The 21,186-nt window shown below is 42.6% G+C and overlaps 2 protein-coding genes across 4 annotated transcripts; both read left to right on the top strand.

Moving 5' to 3' along the window:
- Positions 1 to 778: 778 nt before the first annotated feature.
- On the top strand, positions 779 to 6,575 carry bag3 (BCL2 associated athanogene 3; the record flags this gene model as incomplete). The annotated part of the gene is made up of 4 exons (XM_080036454.1): positions 779 to 943; positions 3,001 to 3,336; positions 3,490 to 3,846; positions 4,307 to 6,575. The coding sequence occupies 4 exons, from the start codon at positions 779 to 781 to the stop codon at positions 5,399 to 5,401; spliced, it is 1,953 nt and encodes a 650-aa protein (XP_079892580.1). The 3' UTR covers positions 5,402 to 6,575.
- Positions 6,576 to 7,288: 713 nt separating this feature from the next.
- Positions 7,289 to 21,110, top strand: inpp5f (inositol polyphosphate-5-phosphatase F). Of its 3 annotated transcripts, XM_080037135.1 has the most exons (21): positions 7,543 to 7,554; positions 7,646 to 7,749; positions 9,419 to 9,499; positions 10,001 to 10,137; positions 10,794 to 10,922; positions 11,038 to 11,223; positions 11,341 to 11,397; positions 11,731 to 11,929; positions 12,403 to 12,582; positions 12,938 to 13,005; positions 13,377 to 13,501; positions 13,622 to 13,699; positions 13,867 to 13,987; positions 14,823 to 14,951; positions 15,240 to 15,357; positions 15,528 to 15,726; positions 15,861 to 15,932; positions 16,040 to 16,113; positions 16,289 to 16,417; positions 17,008 to 17,095; positions 17,230 to 21,110. In XM_080037135.1, exons 2-21 carry the CDS (start codon positions 7,653 to 7,655, stop codon positions 18,374 to 18,376), a joined length of 3,414 nt encoding a protein of 1,137 aa, XP_079893261.1. In that variant the 5' UTR covers positions 7,543 to 7,554; positions 7,646 to 7,652; the 3' UTR covers positions 18,377 to 21,110. The 3 variants fall into 3 exon arrangements, with proteins under 3 accessions (XP_079893260.1, XP_079893259.1, XP_079893261.1); XM_080037134.1 differs by having other exon boundaries at positions 7,289 to 7,749; positions 11,056 to 11,223; positions 17,230 to 21,109; XM_080037133.1 differs by having other exon boundaries at positions 7,289 to 7,749; positions 17,230 to 21,109.
- Positions 21,111 to 21,186: the final 76 nt, after the last annotated feature.

The raw sequence follows: 21,186 nt of genomic DNA, 5'->3' as shown, positions 1-21,186 counted from the left end.
CTCCAGCAAAGTGAGGATACATTTCTTCTGTTTTTTGTTTGTTTGTTTTTTGTTTTGTTTTGTTTTTTGATTTACTAGTAGCCTATTTCCTAGCCTGGAAATCCAGACCTGTGGCTGCTCAGCTAGGGTCTGGATTTCCTGGCAAAGTATTTCCCTCATAGGCTATGAGGCTGGATTGGAGAACATATGTCAATGGCAGTGTCACTGTGCCCCAACTCTCTCACACCACCACAGTTATGTAGCCTAATTGTGTATCAAATCATAGCAAACCCAGACTGAGTTCCCACAGACATGATTTCGCGGGTGGGAGTTTTGAGTAGGCTTAGGCTACATGTAGGCTATTTTTTTATTTGTTTTATCTTGGGATTCCCTTGTTTAGCAGGCATAGATAATTGTTCTCAAGTCGCACAGGTGTCCCCGAGGGTGGTGCCTCCGGAAATCCCTAGAATAATAAGGTGATGGTGATTTCCCAGTCAGCAGGAGAGATGGCTGCCATGATCACAGCAGCCACTATCTCCACAGCTGCAGCAAAAAAAGTAAACAGATTAGAGATAGCCTATAGCCCACTTTATGTCTATTGAGGGGGTGTCTGGCTGCGAGCGACACAACAGGTTTTGGGAACCCATGATGCCACTCGTATCTATCTAGCGCTGTCCGCCCCCGACGTTAACCCTGCTATTTCGAGAAACTTCCAGCCCACTTTTCCACGTCACTTCAAGGAATCTTTAAAGCGTCCGTCGCCCGCATAAAATGTTTCAGTAACCCGACAGACGGCAGCATGAACGGCATGAAGACGCACTCGCCGGCAATGGCAAATAATGACAGCGACCCTCTCCCCCTCGGATGGGAAGTCAAAATTGACCCTCAGACTGGATGGCCCTTTTTTGTGGATCACAATAACCGCACGACAACCTGGAATGACCCGAGGCACGACACGAAAAAGGTAAACAGCCTAATCAATTAATTAAGAGCGGAGGGATAAAGTTGGTTAAATCCGTGTAAAGACATGTTTTCGTTGTCGGCGCGTGCCTCGGTTCGGTACGCTGTCCGATCAGCAAACGCGTATTGCTACATCACTGTTATGCTATATTAATCTTGATGACCGTAGGCCTTGTTTGGCACCGCCGCCTCCCCCTCAAAGACAGATCATACGCCTATTATAACGGGTGATCAACCCCTGTGATGTCCCTGTGCCATGATCTAACCCTATTCTTACCCGATGACTCACCCTGCAGTATGTTAAGGCCACCTATGATGAGCCTCCAGTGTTTTGATAAGGTTTCTTTCATGCTGGAAAACGCTGCGACGTCCAGCTCGCCTGCTATTAAACTTTTTCCCTTACAAGGATTGAGGCAGGTCCAGTTCACTTTGGCCTGTGGAGTAGGCTACATGTGTGAAAGAGGCGCTGGCTGCCCTGCATATCATATTCGGCAGTAGGCTAGCCTATTTAATAACGTGTTGTGGAAACATTCAGGTCTGCAGAGAAAACCCGTGGGCTGAAGGGAGCTTCACCGGCTGCCAGTTGGTGATCTTTCGTCTCGGAGATAGACGCTGTTGTCCAAAGTTAGTGTCCCGAAGAATCTGCTAGAAAGACACAGCTGTCGGCCGGGGATAAAATTGGTGCATTGGTGCTGGCAGTGTGCTGTGTCCTATACTGAAATGGCAGAGGGCAAAGGGTCGTTCACAGCTATTTTCTAACGTTTGTGTTCAAGGAAAAAAGGCCAATGGCTTACACATTTATGAAATTTTCTTTGTAGTTCTGTGATATGTAGTTTGGTAAAGCGTTACTCATTATTTAGGCCTATATTATATCATTGACAGAGTAAACTATAGGGTAGCCTACCTGTTGCTTTTATTCCTCCATAGCTGTCAGGATTTCACTTATTCTAAAATAATTTAAAAAAGAAAGAGAGAAGGAAAAAAATACAACCTTGACTATTGAACTTTATAACATTGTTTCAATTTTCCAACATCCAAAATTGTGTGGGTGGTGTTTTTGCACTTTCTTTGTACAATTTAGATTTTATAATTGTTTTCATGCCATAGTATGTCCCCAACAAGGTCCTACTTATTATTGTTTAATAGCAGGACTATTGTTTGCGTACAAATGTATTATTGGACGATTTGTGTTCTTCTTCTTAAGACTAGACCAGTAGGTGTGGTCGCAGGAGGTTCATGGCAAATGGCTGCAAAATTATACAGTAGTTGTAAAATATTGTCTTTCTTCTTTGTGTCTGTATGACATAATGATGACTAGCGAATAACATGTTAGTTTAGAGGGTGTGCCAATCTATTATGAGTGGAATAATGTTAGCGATTCAGCCAGGTGAATGATGGCACTCTGAAATCAAACACAAACACAGCAGTTGTCCGGCTGGAATTTGGCTAAAGTTAATTTGGTTTATCAAATACTCAAAGAGGTGATACTTTTGACATCCCCCTGTGGAAATGTCACATTTTAACCTGTTACCTTTGCAGTAACCTCAGGACATAGAGCACTTTCCTGTGAGAAATACCTCTTCGATTGTCTTTTATAAATTTTTTAAGACTACATGTTTAGCTGCCGATATTCGGATAAGAATGTAAGATTGAAAACTCTTAGTGGAGGAGTAAGAACCTTAATGATTTAGTACATACAAGTCATGATAGCTAGAATAACTTGGTTAAAAATACAATCACTATAGAAAAAGTCTGTTGATACAATACAATTAATATTTATTTTAAGGTTTAGGGATCATAATGTCTGCCAATGTCTTTAGTCTTACTCGTGAATAATGTCTCAACAATTTTTTGTTGTTAAATAAGTAAAAGGAACCAACATCAATGTTGCCTTAAATAGTGTTATAGAAAGGTTTTCTAAGTACAGTTGTTTGTCACCTTTGCTGGAACATGCAATAGAATAAATTACAGGATTTGTGATGATTATGGTTTTGAATAAATAATTAGTGGCAATTCAACATTTAGAATAATATCTATCCACTTTTGGCTTTTGTGTCCCAGGTCAGAGATGTGTCAGCGAATGGACCCAACATACCACCAGAACCAAGCCCTCAGGAGACACAGAAGACCTTTTTGAGGGAGATGAAGCACCCCATTCTTCGCCCAGGTTATGTTCCTATCCCTGTCTTCCATGACGGCACAGAACTGAGGCAGCAACAGCATCCGTGTTATTCCTACATCCAGCCTAGCACTGCACAGAATATCCGGACGGATGGTCGTACACCTTCCCCGACGCCAGGACTGCACTGCAGGCCCAGGTCGCCTTTACATGCACCTCCTGACAGCTGCTCCCCTGAGCCTGGAAAGGCCAACTCACCTGTTTCTCAAACAGCAGAGGTGGGACTTAAGTGATACATGTAATAACATAAGTCTACGCATGCTACAACACTGTCTAATTTGCCAGTAACTGATAAGTTATGTTTTTAAGTTAAGTTAAAGTACCAATATTGATTTTTTTAACTTAAGTTTGAATTTGATCTATTTTTCAAGGTTTACACTATCCCGCATCACCAACCCAGACGGTCTAGCGGCACTGGTCTTCAAGCAGGGTACATCCCCATCCCGGTGATCCATGAGGGTGGAGGAGGCCAAACACAAACACAATCACAGGCCCAGTTGAATCCCTCCGTCTACGCTCAGCGCGTCCCCTACGCAGAGCACCAGCAGCCCTACTATCGTGTCCAGACTGACGAATGGCCTGGCTACTCTGCAGTAATGCAGACTCCCCGGGAAAGGGCTTCTCCAACAACATTTCCCCAGCATCGTGACTCCTCTTCCATTCACCTCCCACCTCATATTAGAAGCCAGTCACCCATCGTTACGCAGGTGCTGGGAGAAAGGCCACAGGTAATGTTTTATTTTTGTGTATTTTCACTTGGATTCTTAAATGTCCAATATTATGCTAATTTTTAGGTTCAACATTGTAATTTGGGTTTCTACTAGAAACTCTTTTCATGGTGTAGTGTCCACAAATCCCTTATATTCTTGACATTGCCATTGCTAAATCTCCTCTTTTAAGCCTCAGTCTGAAATGCTCCGTTTAAGCGCCTGTCTCTTAAAGCCCCACCTTCCAAAAAGCCCAGTCTGCTCTGATTCGCTTACTGGCAGTTAGATTCAGGGGTATCTAGGAATGTGCTTATCAATTTTGGAGGTAGTACTATGTTACTGTATATTGGTATCATATAGGGAGAGAAATCTTACTGGGGTTTTCAAACACAGCTTTTCTTAACATTAGTGTCTTGACAACGATGAGTATGTGTTGGACTGGATTGTGATGGATCCTAATCCCTTCTTTTTTACTTCTAAGACTCAGCAGCACGTCCTCACAAGAGACCCGCCCCAGAGAACGGAGCAGGAACAACCTAGCATCCAGCAGAAACCTGAGAATGTGCAGATCCCTCAGCCATTGCACGCAGAAGTTGTTGTCCAAAAGCCTCTGCAACCTCAACAGATCCAACAGTCACCAACGCAGCAGCACCCTCAACCGTTCCAACAACCTCCACTGCAGCACCCTCAAATGTTCCATCAACCTCATTTGCAGCAAAGTCAACAGATCCCACAGACCCAATCGCAGCACCCTCAACCGTTTCAACAACCTCCACCTCTACCGCAGCACCCTCAACCGTCCCAACAGCCCCCACCACAGCACCCTCAACCGTTCCAACAGCCCCCACCACAGCAGCCTCAACCGTTCCAACAGCCCCCACCACAGCAGCCTCAACAGTTCCAACAGCCCCCACCACAGCAGCCTCAACAGTTCCCACAGGCTCCACCTCAGCACACTCAAATGTTCCAACCTTCTCCACAGCAGCACCCTCAACAGTTCCAGCAGTCCCCACCTCAAACATCTCCGCAGCCTCAGCCTCACGAAGAGTCCATGCACTTTCCGCAGCCCCAGAAACCAGAGCAACCACCACAACATACTGCAGATATCACTGTTCAAATACCTCCAAAACCAGAGGCCCAGGAGGACATGACGGTTGTTCCCCCAGAAGAGGTCCAACCTGCAAAGGTAGAGGCCGAACCGGCATCTCAGTGCCCAACCCACCCAGGCTTGGCTAAGGTACACAGGATAGTGGAACGGGTCACTAAACTGGAACGGGAGGTCAAATGTTTCGATGGAAAGAAGAATGATAAGAGATACTTGCTATTGGAGGAGCTGCTGACCAAAGAGCTCTTAGCCCTGGACTCGGTAGACCCAGACGGCTGCGTAGACGTACGACAGGCGAGGCGGGATGGAGTCCGCCGTGTTCAGAACATACTGGATGAATTGGAGCAAATGGAGGAGCGGCCGTCCAGGCCTACCAGTGAGACCTCCATGGAGGGAGACAGCCTGACACAGAAAGGAGAGCCCACCATGATCGCCAAAGAGAATGTTCAGCTGGCAAAGGAGATATCGTAATGACTGCACACCTCATAATCAAAGGGAAGGAAGGATTAACTGCTGTATTTTCTGATAGTGAACAAGTCTGCTCCGGCTAACACGCCTCCTGTATCTACAGCATATGTGGAAGTTGCATGCATTGATAAACAGTGTTTGGTATTTTCTGCCATTAAGCACATTATTGATGGTAACTCAGTGCAATCATGTTTTCCAAGCCAATGTTGTTGCCTTCTATGTTGTGCCAATGTCTTCATAATAAGACAGATGTCATGATCAAGCTGTTGACAACAATATCTAGTCATATTAAAGTTTGAATAAGAGGCCTTTATCAATAAATGGAAGAAAAGTATTTTCTTAAGAGGTGTTCTATGTAGTTGCCTTCCCGTCTTGACCGAATATTTTATGAATCTTTTCTTAATCCAGTCAGCACATTAGCTAGTGCACAAGTGCAAATATCGGGGCTAGCATAATACACTGCAAAACTCAGTCAACAGAAAAAAGTATTTTTCCCTTTGTAGCCACATAGCCATGTTGGAGCTGATTTGTCACAGAACACAGTGATTATGTCCGTTAGATGCTGCTTTTTTGGTGCATTACTGTTTTTGCCGTCTTTGCACTCTGCCATCATTGAAATGTATCATGCTGAAAGATCAGCAACACTTCATCTGAAATGTATAAGTTACACACGTTTTGATTGATGTGTTTGAGTGTTTGTATGTGTGTTGGTTTACTTGTTTATTTCAAAACATTATATCAGTATTTATATCACTAAATAGTATTTTGGTACATTTATGAATGTGTAATGACAAATGCAGTGAGATGCCGATCTTACTTGAGATGTGAGACAATCAGCACTTGGTGCGAATAAGGAATCACAATTTAAATTTGTCAGAATGTTCTTCTATTAACACCAAAGCCACAATCTGTAAAAACACTGCGAGAGAAACGGCCGTAAAAGGCCTTTAAAATACCAACTTCATAAACAGATCATCTCCAGTCTGTTATTCAAAAAGGTTCATGATGACTTTTTGGACAACACAATTGTTTGTGTAGTAGCCTGTCGCTATAAGATGATCATGTGCCATCTGTAAGGCAGAGCCGCTGCTTAACACTTTTGAACAAATGATGGATTGTGGTTTAGTGTTGATCACAGTTAATGAGTAGGAGGCTGTTGTATTGTTGAAAGCAAGTCACGTTAGTATGTTTTAAAATAAAATGTATTTGACATTGATCCCCACTGATTCTGCAAAATCAGAGACTGATTTATTTTCGAATATATTAAGAGCATATGAGTATTCCTGTTACTGTATTATGACAGCTCTTTTCTGTATCTTTCTCTACCACATTGGTATGATACTTTCTGTAATTGTGTACATTATACCTTATACTGGATAGAAGGAGTTGTTATTTTTTCCTTCCAAGGATCTGAAGGCTGTCCCTGTCTGATCCAGACTTCAGCTGTTTTCAGTCTGAGGTCAGCTGCTGCCTGGCTCAGTGAGTCATATAAGAACATGTTGCCCCATATTCCAAGAAGGGTGGGGACACCCGAAATGTGTGTAAGTGGTGCGTATTGTGCTTATGTATGACCCTTTCCCATAACATCACTCTTATGGGTTGTCACTAAACAAGATGTGCTTTAGCTGTGATGGACTGTTACTTATTGCCATAATATCACATGATCAATTAATTAGGCTAATATAAAAAATAATGGCTATGCCTATAATGGCTGGTCAAAGAAAGCCATTCTTAATTCTGACAAGTTTTCACTGTCAGAATAAGTCCACATGTCAATATGATTTATTAAGCGTCAATAATTAGGCTACTTTCGTCATTATGCACATCACCTGTACACCGGTGATGACGGCACAGATCACGTGCTATTGTTTAGAACAGGAAACTGTCGGTTAGGTGTTCCTGAACGGCAGTCATCAGCTGCTCATTCTCACCCATTGATGTGTCTTTGCCTCTCTCTACTGTGTCCGGCATGACCGTGGGGCGGGAATGGGATGCTTCTCTGGCAGAAAGGGAAATCGATTATCAGTATGATTAGAAGCGGAATAAACAAATCCGACACGCATCCAGCTGCCCGTGCTAGCTCGCTAGGAAGCTAGCTACCGCAGCACAGCAGCCTGCCTGAGGGGGGACGAGCTAACCATAACCGCAGCTAGCCAGTCAGTTCACCTCCGAAACGTGGAAGTTTTTAATAACCTGTACCTGGCTGCCGAGCCAGCTAGTTACCCACTGTTGTTGTGTACCATAAAGGGACAAGATGGAGCTGTTCCAAGCCAAAGACGAATACATTCTTCAGAGTGGGGACCGTGCTCTGTGGTGCAGCCGAAAAGACGGGACCATGACAATCAGACCTGGTACGTTACGTACAGTACTGAATGACAGCTTTCTCGGTTGTAGCCGAGCCATTTAGCGACACTAACTAATGTTGTATTATTACGTAGTAGTAGCCTAGAGACAAATGTAAACTACGTATTTCATGGCTTGTCCGGACATGACGAACATTAGCCAATATAACTGTGTTTTCTCTCTCTATGGGTCTCTCTAGCCTTATTCTCGTTCGTCTCTGAAGTCAACGTTACCGTGATCATTTCTGCGCTCTGAACTGGCTTCAGCAAAACTGGCGTTTGTTATAGAAAATATAGAAATGGTTGGATGTGCCACTCCTACGTCTTATAAACATCGCCTTGCTTTTCTTTCCTGGAGTGCCAACACCCCATACAGAACAATTTGCTTCTAATGTACACAGTAGGCTACACACTAAAGGCTATGTGACTCTTGAGTTGTTCTTTAGAGCAAACAGACAAAGGCTACTACAGGACTTTGAGAAGCTGATATTAAAATAATTGTTGCTTCTATTTGATGGGCTGGAATTACAGCCGAACAGATGTACTTTTTTAAGAGCCATAACGTTATGTATAAGAACATGGAAGCTCAAAACCAGTCCAAACCATTGTAGTCTGTGTAGCAGCCCCTGGCATTACACTTTGGTCACATTGTGCAGAAGGGATGAATACTGCTGCTGTGGCTCATAGCTGTGACAACAATTAAATGTCACTCTTTGGTGTTGAATGACATCCTGTGGACTTTGAGAATGACACATTCCCAGCCAAAGTGAAATAAAAGTTTCACTATTCTCCAGAAGGCTGTGCCTGTTACGCTCTGTGTGTTGAAGAGGTATGGCTGTGAGTGTGCAGCCATCCTGAACAGGTTTTCAGTTGCACCGCTGTTTCATTATTTAATTGGAAAAAGGCTTTCCTCTCCTCACTGTGTTTCCACTCCACTGTCAAGCACACTGTGATGTATTTCCACAAAGTAACACATTCTCAGTCAGTTTTTTGTCCTCATATTATCATTATTTCTGCCAGACCTTTTCCACTCACAACCTGCTCCCCTGTACATGAAGTGCTCTGGCTGGTGGAACAGGAAGAGTCATTGTGTGGATGTTACCCCACGCTTAGCCACACCCGTCACATTTTTCCAATTTTCCATACTATGATGTTTTATCCGTCACCAATGCTAGGCATTCCGCCTTTCCTTTTAGTCACAGAGTTTGTACTCAGCCATAATAACTGACTTCAAACTTGGCCCTGTGTTAGAAAATCTGAAAGTAAACGGTAGCTATTCTTCATCTTTTCTTCGATAACATTACACCCTCTCCACTCAAATGAAGCCAGACACAGAGACCTACAAGATTGGTAGAGCTTTAGCGAGATTATCAGATTATCCCTGCATTGATGTATGTGGTTTTACTGCAATTACCAAAGCAATCTGTAGACCAAGTGTCAAAGTCTTTGAGGTTTTGGACTAATGTTTAATGGGTTTTATAAACCAGTTATAGCGTGGTAACAGGAAATCACACAACTGTGACTGTTTTGAGCTACTTTCTGTTTGGTTGAGTCATAGTTTAAGATCTAATCTCAGTGTGAATACATTTGGCACTGACTCCGGCCTATAACACCCTCCGCTGTGCTGTCTAACAACATCCTTAGGTTCTAAAGTTTCATCTTCATGTTTTTGTTTCAGCAACAGACCTGTTGTTAGCTTGGAATCCAGTGTGTCTGGGTCTGGTGGAAGGTGTCATTGGAAAGATACAACTTCACACAGGTGAGTGCAGAATGAAAAACATTTGAACAATTGTCTTTCAACCGTTCTCCAATTTTCCAGTATTTTCCATCTGCGCGCACTACACACTGGAGTTACCAAATCATCTAGGGCTCGGTAGGTGTTTTACTCACAAGGAATGGTGTGAAAAATGAGTGTGTCCAAGCACTTTGGAATGTGTGCACAGCTATGAAGGGAGGAGTGAGCTGATGGTGATGATTCAATTGATGATAAATCAGATTTTGTTGATGGCGTGCCTCTGTGGGCCCTAGCAGGGTAGAAAACAACATAACAACATAGATATATCTCAGGAATTCAGATGTAGGCCTATGATAATATACTTTAAATATTTATTTGCCAGATGTCTTGTGTTACCTTTATTCAAGCAAAATCTACAGTTACTGTAATGATTGGCGCGCAGTTGCTGTCTTCACACCTTTCAGAATGTGAGGAATTCTGCACCCATGACGCAGCTCCCCCCCTTCTTCTCTCTCCTCTCGGCAGATCTTCCTCTCGGCCTCGTGTTAATCCGCCAGAAAGCGGTGGTGGGCCATTTACCCGGCAACCACACTGTCTACAAAATCACCAAGATAGCTGTCATTCCCTTATCTGACGAAGAGCCTCTGGAGCTAGAGTTGGAGGTGTGTTGCTATTAATACTGTAATGAAACATGCTTGTGTATTGTGTTTCAATTATTGCATTCACCCCCCCACCCCCTTGATAATCCATTATGACCGCCCGTCATTGTTTATTTGACGTACCTTAGAATACCCCGTGCGCGTCAGCTTATGATTCATCTCTCTCAAGGGATGACAGTGCTGCGAAATGAGCTGTGAATGTTTATTTTAATTTTTATGAAAGGATCAGTTTTATTTTAAACCACACATTTTTTGCAGTGAAAATGAAATGCAGACATAAAATCAGTGTAATAGGTTGCCAAGGAGGTTGAATATTGCTAAGTTTTCAGTCTTTCAGGGGAGCTTCATGGACGATGAGACAGAATTTTTTCAAGTGAGTAAATACAGAGGAGGATTGTTTGTGTATAGACATTTAGAGCCCATCCTGTTGTACAGTGTGTTTGTACTGCAGAAGGAGTATCCCCCGACCCCCCCATTACCTAGAAGAACAAAGCTGTTAGACTCGTTAGTGAGTTAGTTAAGGTAAATTAATAACATATAGAGTACTGTATTGTTGTCCTTTTTGTTGTTGTTGGTTGTTTGTAGTGGGTAGTTGTTTAATGTCACGTTTATGAGATTTGTAAAAGTGCACACATTTGACATAGGACCCTCTTTTTCAGCTGTGCAAGAAGCATCACTTTGGAATCGACAAACCGGAGAAAGTGACCCAGTCTCCCGACGAGTCCAAGTTCTTGATGAAAACTTTCAGTCAGATCAAATCTAACGTGGCTGTGCCCATCAAGAAAAAGGTTTTTTGTTTTGTTTTGTTTTACAACTTCCTATCTCTTTGCAGTTCTCATATGATTTTGCCTTTCTTTTATTTTGTCAGCTTATCGCTCCTTTCTATCCACCCGCCCAATCCAGTATTCCCCTGCCTTCCAGGTCAAGGAAAACAAAGAGAAGGAGCGTCTGGAGAGGCGGCTGCTGGATGAGCTGTACAAGGTATTCATGGACTCGGACTCCTTCTACTACAGCATGACCTACGACCTGACCAACAGTGTGCAGCGGCAGGGAGACGCAGAGAAGTCCGGCCTACCCCTCTGGAAAAAGGTTTGTAGAGAAACATGTCTCATAGCTTGTTGTCCTATTTTTTTTTACATATGTATATCAGGGGTTAAAAAAAACATACATTTGGTTAAAAGTCATTTTTTTCCTTATTTGTCAAAGGTGGATGACCGTTTCTTCTGGAACAAACACATGATCCAAGACCTTATTGACCTTCAGGTAAAAGATTTGTCCATATAGCACTATGTTTTTTTTCACATTTAGATTTAATTCTTTCACAACTGCTGACATAATCCTAGTGTGTTTTATCAGGTTGTCAGCTAAAATTGCGTAGCTGACCCTTGTGCGTAACTATGGCAGTTGTAAGTTGCTGGGTAATAACCAGAGCATCATCAGATAGGTATGCAAATAGTCGGTGGATAAAAGGAGTAACGGCTCTCAGTTATGAAATATAATCTACTTTGAATACTTTGTGAATGCAAAGTGCTTCCTTATCAAGCTGGCAAACCTATTGTATTATTTTAATCTTTTTTTTTTTTTTTAATGCTCCAGGTGCCAGAGGTGGATTTCTGGGTAATACCCATCATCCAGGGCTTTGTACAGGTGGAGGAACTGGTGGTAAACTACAACGAGACACCGGATGATGAGAGGAGCAGCCCTGAGACCCCACCACAGGAAGTCACCTGTGTCGATGACATCCATCCCCGCTTCACTGTGGCGCTGATCTCCAGACGTAGCCGCCACCGCGCAGGTAGAGCTAGCTCTGGTTACTGTCCTCTTGCTTTAAAGTTAGTGATTCTGGAGAGCGCTTGTTGTCGCTACCTGAACATGCTGTGTGTCTGCGCTGAAAGAAATCTGGTGTTAATACACAGCCTAGGCTCTGTAAACAGGTATTTAAACAAAGGGGGCCCACCATAGCTACCAACATGCCCGTTTACAGAGCCTAGGCTGTGTATTAACACTGGATTTATTTTCAGCGCACACATGTTACGGACAGGTAGCTGATTTTGAGGTGCTGTTCACTGATTTTGAACATTCTCACTGACTTCACCTTTAAATGAAGGTCATGCCTGAACTGCTCCTCTGTACCTCTGTACCTCTAAATAGGGTTTCTTGCACAGAAGGATTTAAATAACTTGCTGTTTGTTAGGCCCCTCCAGGGAAGCATAATGTGTGATATAAATAATGTGGATAGAGTTGATTCTCCATTCTCCTTGCCTGAAGGGATGCGGTACAAACGCAGAGGAGTGGATACCGACGGCCATGTGGCCAACTATGTGGAGACGGAGCAGTTGATCCACGTGCACAGCCACACTCTGTCCTTTGTGCAGACTCGTGGCTCCGTTCCCGTCTTTTGGAGCCAGGCGGGATACCGCTACAATCCCCGGCCACGCTTGGAGAAAGGTCACTACAGCTGCATTATCTTACATACAGGGTTCTTCAGAGGCTTTGTCTTTGGGTGTAGTGGGCCTTTTACTTCCAGGTTTTTTCTATAGTTATTTCTTGTCTATTAACTTAATATAGTCATTGGTCTCTACTCCAGTTGTCTGTAAACATTTTAATTTTCAACTGGGATTTGGAAAAATTATAAATTGGACACAGGGCATTTGCTGCTTCTTCAGGTGATTTTAAAACCGTTCTCTAGGAAACAGCACTCCTGTTACAACTATGTAAAAATGTAGTCTATATCTCTTTATGTCTTTTAGCCAGATTCAGTTATATGGAAGTAATTTGTGTCAACTTTTTTCTGGTGTTTCAGGAGAGAAGGAGACCATGTCTTACTTTGCTTCTCATTTTGATGAACAGCTTAAACTCTACAAGAAGCAGGTGGGTTTGCTTAGCTATATGGCATGCTCAGCATTGCTATTAAATACTTGTAACCGTTTGTCATTGTGTTAGGATTGTTATTGTAAATGATTGTGGCTATTCTGTGGCTGTATTTATTTTGTAGTTATTACTGACTAGATTTGGTGTCATTTTTGCAACCAGCCTGGCGGAATCATCTTTTACCATACTTAGGAGTCAGCTTGAAAATGTATTTAGACAAGTTTTAGGGTTGTGTTTTAAAAATTGTTGCTGTTGAGGTTCCAAGAGAAGGTTGATGCTGGTATGCATGAGCTACACTATTGCCATTTTAAAGAATGCACAACAGGAAAGGCTTATAGAGGCATTTTAAAATCTTGTATTTTCCTTTTCAGGTCATCATCAACTTAGTGGATCAAGGTGGACGGGAAAAGATAATTGGCGACGCATTCCTAAAGCAAGTTCTGCTTTACAACAACCCCAACCTCACATATGTTTCATTCGACTTCCACGAGCACTGGTGAGAGAAACGCTTTGCTCAGCAGTGTAACTTACTACTCATAGATAATGTCGTAACAAAACTATTTTGCACCACAATACGTTGACTTCCCCACTATGCTTCTTATGTCCTGTTTCACAGCCGAGGTATGAAGTTTGAGAATGTGCAAATACTGACGGATGCCATCTCTGATATCATCACTGACATGAAATGGGCTTGGTAAGTGTCATTTCATTATTTGTCATTTTCAGAGAAACGCTGATAAAAAATATTATCCTTATAATGTTATCCTTATCCTTTTATGTTAGGGACCCCTTTGAATTATTGGCATTAAAGGTTGTAATTGTATGAAGGCACCCTGTCATGCATGTATCTTCCTCCAACAGGGTGGACCAGGCTGGAGTCATTTGCCAGCAGGAGTACATCTTCAGAGTCAACTGTATGGACTGTCTGGACAGGACCAATGTGGTCCAGGCTGCTGTTGGTCGGGTGGTGATGGAATCACAGGTGAGATCTTGACTCAGGCAAATGAAAAAAACATTTGTTATTATTATGTAGGTCTGGTCTGCTATATGCCTCGTGTAGGTGGTGCTTTCTCAATTGAATTGACTATTTCCTGTAGCAGTGTCCTTCTTAAATTGAAAGTGACATTGTTCCTTATAAAACGTGTGTGTGACTAAATAAACGGAACTGCTCTATAGTGTCCGTAAAAAGAAACTTCATTCACCCGGGAGCTCATCAACAGGGTGTCCGCGGAGTCTTAAAAAGTCTTAAATTTGACTTGCTGAAACCTGCAGATACCCTGATCAAGAATGTAAGGGATTGCAATAGTAAAATAGCTATTTGGTGGAAATACACAGCAAACGATTACGACCTGATCAATGCGTTTTTTTTATTTTAAAGTATGCTGTGTGAATATAGTATGCTCTATTAATAATACAGGCAGTCATAAAACGGCATAACCAACATTGTCAAAATCTTCATAGACTTATTTTGTTATTGCATTATAAACTGATTCAACACAAATCTTGTCTCTTGTTTTCCGGCAATTTACTCTGTGTTTGTACAAGAGATAACTGAGACGTCTACATGTATTTGCTCATACGATCACAGACACTAGTGGCAGACCTTTGATGTTCTTATATCACTAGACAGCAAAGTTAGAGGGACAGATCTTCAGTGCGCACAAACACAATCACATGTTATACATCTAACATCTTTGAAACAAATCCAGTTACTGTACCATATTCATCTTGGATTACATGTATTACACGTAAATACAGATATCAAATGAGCAGTGGACAAACACTTATGGACAAATGTACCTCTTCTCTTCCTGCAGCTGAAGAAATTGGGCGTGATGCCTCCAGAGCAGCCTCTGCCTGCCAAATGCTACAGGATTTATCAGATCATGTGGGCCAACAATGGAGACACCATCAGCAGACAGTACGCAGGCACGGCGGCGCTTAAGGTAACAACATGTGTTTTGACACCGGTCACGTCTGAGTCAGCTTAGCTTTGCTGCAAACAGTAGTGAAGTGTGTCATTTTCTTTTGTCACAGACAGTTGTTTGGTGAATAGTTTAAGCTATCGATACATAAGCCTTCTCATGAATCAACAAAGCACCCAGTATTTCCTAGATTAACACATCAGAATAGCTTATATTGACCAAGTCTTTTGGACTTGTAAAAACTTAAAATTCAAAGGTAAGTCAAAATGTATCTTTAACAACAACAAAAAACGGTTTGATCTATTTTAGGGAGATTTCACCAGGACGGGGGAGAGGAAACTGGCTGGTGTTATGAAGGACGGGGTGAACTCAGCCAACCGCTACTATCTGAACCGCTTTAGGGATGCTTACAGACAAGCAGTCATTGGTATGGAAAGAAATAAAGATATTGCAGCTTTGTGTGTGTGTGTGTGTGTGTGTGTGTGTGTGTGTGTGTGTGTGTGTGTGTGTGTGTGTGTGTGTGTGTGTGTTTTTGTACCGGTGTCCTGAAAACCACTCCTGGATTGACCCTTGTGAACCCTGTGCCTCTGCCTGCAGACTTGATGATGGGCCATCCAGTGACAGAGGACCTCTACTCCATCTTCAGTAAGGAGAAGGAGCACGAAGAGAAAGAGATAGAGAGCCAGAGGGGAGCGCAGGAGCAGGTCAGCCTCCTGCTGCAGACCTACATGCAGCTTCTGCTGCCGGATGACGAGAAGTTTCACGGAGGTTGGGCCCTCATCAATTGTGACATGAGGTTAGTGGCTAGCTGTCTTGTCTTATTATTTGTTATCTTTATGCCATCAGGTGTATAGATGATGATCCGCTTTTGGGCTATTTATACCAGTTTCTGTTCTCTTTTCATGATACCATTCTCTTGTTTCCCTCAAGCCTTGTCGATGCATCCAACAAAGACGTGGACGTGCTGCTGCTTCTCTCTGAAAAAGCCTATTACATTGCTTAGTAAGTCTGATTTTAAATTCTCCCCAAAAAGTTATTTAGGAATTGGTCGTATGGATTCAAAAATTGGTCTTCAAGATTCACTTATGTTTGCATTCATTTTCTTGTAGCTACGATGAGGAAGCAGATAAAGTCGACCAATACCAGCGCCTCAATTTAGAGGGTTTGGAAAAGATCGAAATTGGTAAGAAGAAGCAAGACTCAAAGGAGAAGTGACAGTTCTGAGTCACTCAACGCTTCCTAAAAGTGTGCTTAACAGTTTCTGAGTTACCTCTCAGCAATATCTGCACTGAGAATGATTCATGCAGAGAAAGTACATCACTGAAACTGGAAGTTATAGGTTGTGTTTCCTTTTGCAGGTCCAGAGCCTACTCTGTTTGGGAAGCCAAAGTTCTGCTGTATGCGTTTGCATTACAAGAACGAAGAGACGAGTGGATACTTCCACACGCTAAGAGCAGCAACACGCAATCCTGAGGATGATGGAAAAGGTAAGATGTTGCTCTTTAAGTCTTCAAATGGCTAAAAAACTAGGGCTGTCAGCGTTAATGCGTTAATCGTGGTTAATTAAAGTCAGGGCCTAACGTGTTGATCACGTGTTTTGTCCATTCAACGCTCCCTTACCGATCTGTCTCCGCCACCCACGGCAGTGAATCTGATAAGTTTAACTGTAGTCAATGTGTGTAATTCCACCATAGACTGTATATAAAAGTATCTACTTCTTTGCAGCTCTGGCAGTCCGGAGCCCTCTGCAGCAGATACAAGGCTTCTATTTTGCCATATGCCGGAGCACAGAACAGATCAAGCGAGACAGGAAGTCAGATACCAACACAACATTTAAACATCCAGTACATTTTCAGAATAAAACACTCGTGTTGAAGCCAGATCATATTTTATGTAACTATATAAAACAATTCGATTAATCGTGAATAACAATTGAAATTCAGCAATTAATCGTTATAAAACCTTATTTTCATTTAATTTTTACATTTGACAGCCCTACAGAAAACTAAAACTTTTTAGTTCATAAACTCTCAAAACTGCTTATGCTGGTTATGACTTACATTGTGTTACCTTTCAGACACATTACAATGCATAGCCGAGATGCTACGTATAACTAAACAGGCCACAGGGCTGGACCTGCTTGTGGTTGAAAAGAAACTGGAGAGGTGAGTACTAATTTGTCGTCACTAAGATAATTACCATTCATCCTAATAAAACTATGCTGCCATCATAGGAGTGTTTTTAACCAATGAAAGGATTAGTGTGTCAACCACTTATGTTGTTTGTCTCTGTGTTGCAGGAGGCAGAGTAAACCTCATGAGGATATAATGGGCATCCAGAACAAACCTGCAGACCAGGTGCAGGAAAGCTCTGGTCTGGCACAGGGCAAAAGTTTCCTCCTCAACAAGTTCTCCTCTCTCAATCAGAAAGTGAAACAGACCAAGACCAACGTAAACAACTTCAAGCCCCTCGGGAGGCTAGGCAACTTCTCCAAGCCTGATGTAACGGTCAATTTCCTAAAGCCAACTATGCATGTCAACATGTGGAAGTCTGACAGTAGCCTGGAGAACAACCCCGGCACAGGGGCCCTGAAAAATATTTGTGACGAGCACTCTGAAATGTCCGACTCTGACTCCTATAATTCTGACCCGGAGAACCTGTGTTCTGGTTCTTTAGAAAACGTGGACTATGTGCTGCCAAGCTGCGGCATTGTAGCATCAAACCCGCGACTAGGAAGTCGCTCCCAGTCTATTGGTAGCGTGGAGCTAAATATCCCCTCTGTTATCCGGGTGACTGGCTGTGATGGGAAGCAGGAAAGCCCCTCTCAAATCAGTGACGACAAATCCCCAGGGTCCGCCTCGGTGGCCGAAGAAGCCATTCTGATAGACTTTGGAACTCCCATTGATGCCTACTGCCACCAGTTTGTTCAAGACGCACAGACCAAACCTGTTGAGGTGTTTGGAGAGCAGCCGCTTCCAGCTGCTGTCCCTAAGCTCAACCCTGTGGTGCCTGTGCAGAATAAGACCCCAGCAGACTCGGACAAGGGGCCAAGCTCTGAGCCTCAGCAGGAGGAGCCCCAGCTTCCCAGGCCGTCCCAGCTAGACGTGGAGTCCACTACCTCCAGTACCAACCTCCTCACCGTCCAGAAGGCCAGCTCTGCAGCCTCAGGAGGCTCCATGAGGAGTCTGGGCTCACAGTTGGAGGGCAGCCTGGGCCCTTCGCCTGCCGACAGCAACGGCAGCCGAGTGGTGTCCCCCTTTGCCAAGATCAAGAGCTCCATGGTCCAGGTGGCCAGCCTCACCCAGGCGGGACTCACCCAGGGCATCAACTTTGCAGTGGCTAAGGTACAGAAGAGCCCGGAACCAGATACTGTCACCAATGAGGCCCAAGAGAGCGAGCTGAAGGCAATGTTTACACAGTGCCAGACCAGGATCATCCAGATCTAGTGCTTACCTTGTAGCAGGATTTTGTAGTCGTACGTTGTGTAGAAAAATGTCCTGTTTTGGTAGCTGTAGCAAAAGCTTGCACATAGCGCCACCACTCGGCCAAGAAACGCACTCTTAAATTTGCCCCTTTAGTTAAACTTGTTAATTTGTACAGAATTTACAAATATATACTTAAGCCCAACATGACTGACCATGTTTACATGCACATAATTGTGAATTCACTTACTCTTAAGAAAGATCTGATTGTCTGGTTCACTTTAGTTTTAACAAGGGATGTTTAGCTTCCTTCCTTTAATAATCAGTTGTCATCAGTTTAATCTCTCCCTATGGAAATTGCAATAATGTTGATGCCATGACATTTGTGATGTAAATGTCTAAGAATACCAATACTTAGTACCTAGCTCTTTATGGGTCCATGGTTCCGAGGCTATTTGGGGAATCTGGTATAGTTCCTGTTGTGTTAGTACAAACATGTGAGTGTAAAATCCTAAACAACCCCAAGAATACTTCTGCAGTTGAAGTAATGTATTCTATATGTACAGTTTTCTTATCTTAAGAGAGAAATGATTAAGGAACAAAAATACTTTTTTTGAACTCATGTACTGCCAGAGTGGTGTGCGGAGTAGTGTGTGCATGTAAACACGTCACTATCCTTCTGAAAAGTGACTGGACCCAAAGTGCTTGCCTGTGAGTGTAATGACAACAACTCAAAAGGATAGGGCAGGTAAACATCAACTGCACGTTGAAAGTCCAACTATGACTCCAGCATGTACTTGTACTGTACCTCCTCCTGTACATGCAGGCCACTTATTGGCGTTTGTGATACAGACCTCTTTATGTCCCTTTAATTTCCAACAGTTGTTGTAGAATCCGACCAAATATCTTTTCTGATTCCAAAAGGACGATACTGTGGTTGTTGAAAACTATTGAGTAGCTGTCAGAAACTAGCCAGGCGACAAACTGTTCGTACGTAGTTAACCTATGTAATATCAACGTTGTCAAGTGTAACGTAGAAGATATACCGTTTTAGAAATAATGCCTACACAATACGTTGGTGAGAGTATCCTGGTTGTCGATATGTACAGTGAGTATTGTTATGTTCATCCGTTTCCTAAGTACAGCCTTCCCTTAAGCTTTTTATATTGATGTTAGGGTGGCAGCTCAACGAGATATGAGCATTATATTTTGAAAAAGAATGCCCAGTACTGTCATTGCTAACCATGAATAACCAGAAAACTACTGGTTGGAGTTTGTTTTTGAAAGATATATGTATCGCATCAGCTATTGTGCTAATGGTGGTTCTAAAGAACTAATGAGGGTTTGTCCGGCGTTGTACATTGACGTTGCATGTTTGACAAAGATAGGAGAGTAGCATATAGTAAGGTATATATGCAATTGCACCCATCCAATTATAATAAGAAACACTGACGCTTTATGCACTCCCTAAACTGAAAGCATATTTGCCTTAACAGGGAATGGAAGTGGGATTATGTATATCAGGTATTTATGGCAAAATCTACCTTTTTAAAATCCATTTTAACATGTTACATTTGGTGTACTGTATAAACAATCGTGTTCAGGGTTACTGTATTTCATTAGGCTTTATCTTGGGATATCTCATTCTCCTGCTGTTCTCCATGGAAATGAGCAGGTTTTGTAAACCCGTGTGCTGGCTCTGTGTGTCTGTGTACTACTTAGTATGTGTGAGTTTGCGTGTCAGAGTATCCCTGCTGCTGCTGGTATTAAGGAGTGCTCGTCTCAGAGCCCAAGTTCTATTTATTTGTTAGGAAGCTGTAAACATTGTCATATCGTACATTTTATTTTTGTCTAGCGTTAACCTACAGAAATGAGGTTTTGCCTCATTAGTCACCTGTTTTTACTTTTATTGTCATTCAGTGGAAGCCAACCATGTCATCAGCCTCCAGAAGACATTACAATGAACCAAGTCATGTCCCGCTGCTGTGTATATCGGGGTCTATTTATGATAAAACAATAATCTGGTTTGCTTCAATCTGAAATATCCCAAGATAAACGGTCACTCATTTCACATTTCATATTTTACGTTTGCCTGTTTTCTGCATTTAGCTTGCTCATCAGCAGATAAGACGTGTGGGATTTACTTGTATATTTGATCTGACTGTAACTATGTTAAGAGAGACCGTGGCCGTATGTGCTACATTCTAGTTATTGAACCTGCCGATAGCAAGCGGTGCTGCCAAAGCCTTGAGGAAAGCGCTGTAATGCAAAGTTTTAATGCAGAGGGTAAGGGGTGTTTTTTTTTTAACTTTCAACGTTAGTTGTCAAGCAGAGCAGACACTTATTGTCCTACACTGGCTGTATGAAGCTCAAAGTACCAGTAATCCTCCACATTCCTCTTAAGAGACCACAATGTGTCTGGTTTTTATATGCAAATGCTGGCAGTTATATTTGATCCTATATATTCTGGGTGAGATTTTTCTCCTTTCCCCTTGTTTTACACCAAGTGCTTTTGCAACCACGTCTTGGTTTGTCATCTGTGGTTGTCCTCCACCGTCCCATTAAGACCCAAGAACATGACACGTTATCACACGCCTAGAGGTCTTAAAGCATTTGATTTGCACTGGTTTAAACACATTTTCTGGCATTAGCACCATTCCACCTGAATGTCTGTGGTCCTCTCTTCCCTCCTTTCCAACTGACCTGTTTGTTTTCCAAGGTGTACTGAGATTGTATTGTATATTAAAGTATCCTATTTATTCTTATCCTCTTTGGGTGTGTTACTTGATAACAAAGTGCACTGTAGACTTTGTTTAGGAAGATATTCCATTGGA

Source organism: Ammodytes marinus (assembly GCF_949987685.1).
Source record: "Ammodytes marinus genome assembly, chromosome: 11".
Classification (NCBI taxonomy): Eukaryota; Metazoa; Chordata; class Actinopteri; order Uranoscopiformes; family Ammodytidae; genus Ammodytes; species Ammodytes marinus.
Note: the sequence above shows the minus strand (reverse complement) of the source record. Positions and strands in the feature narration are given on the sequence as shown.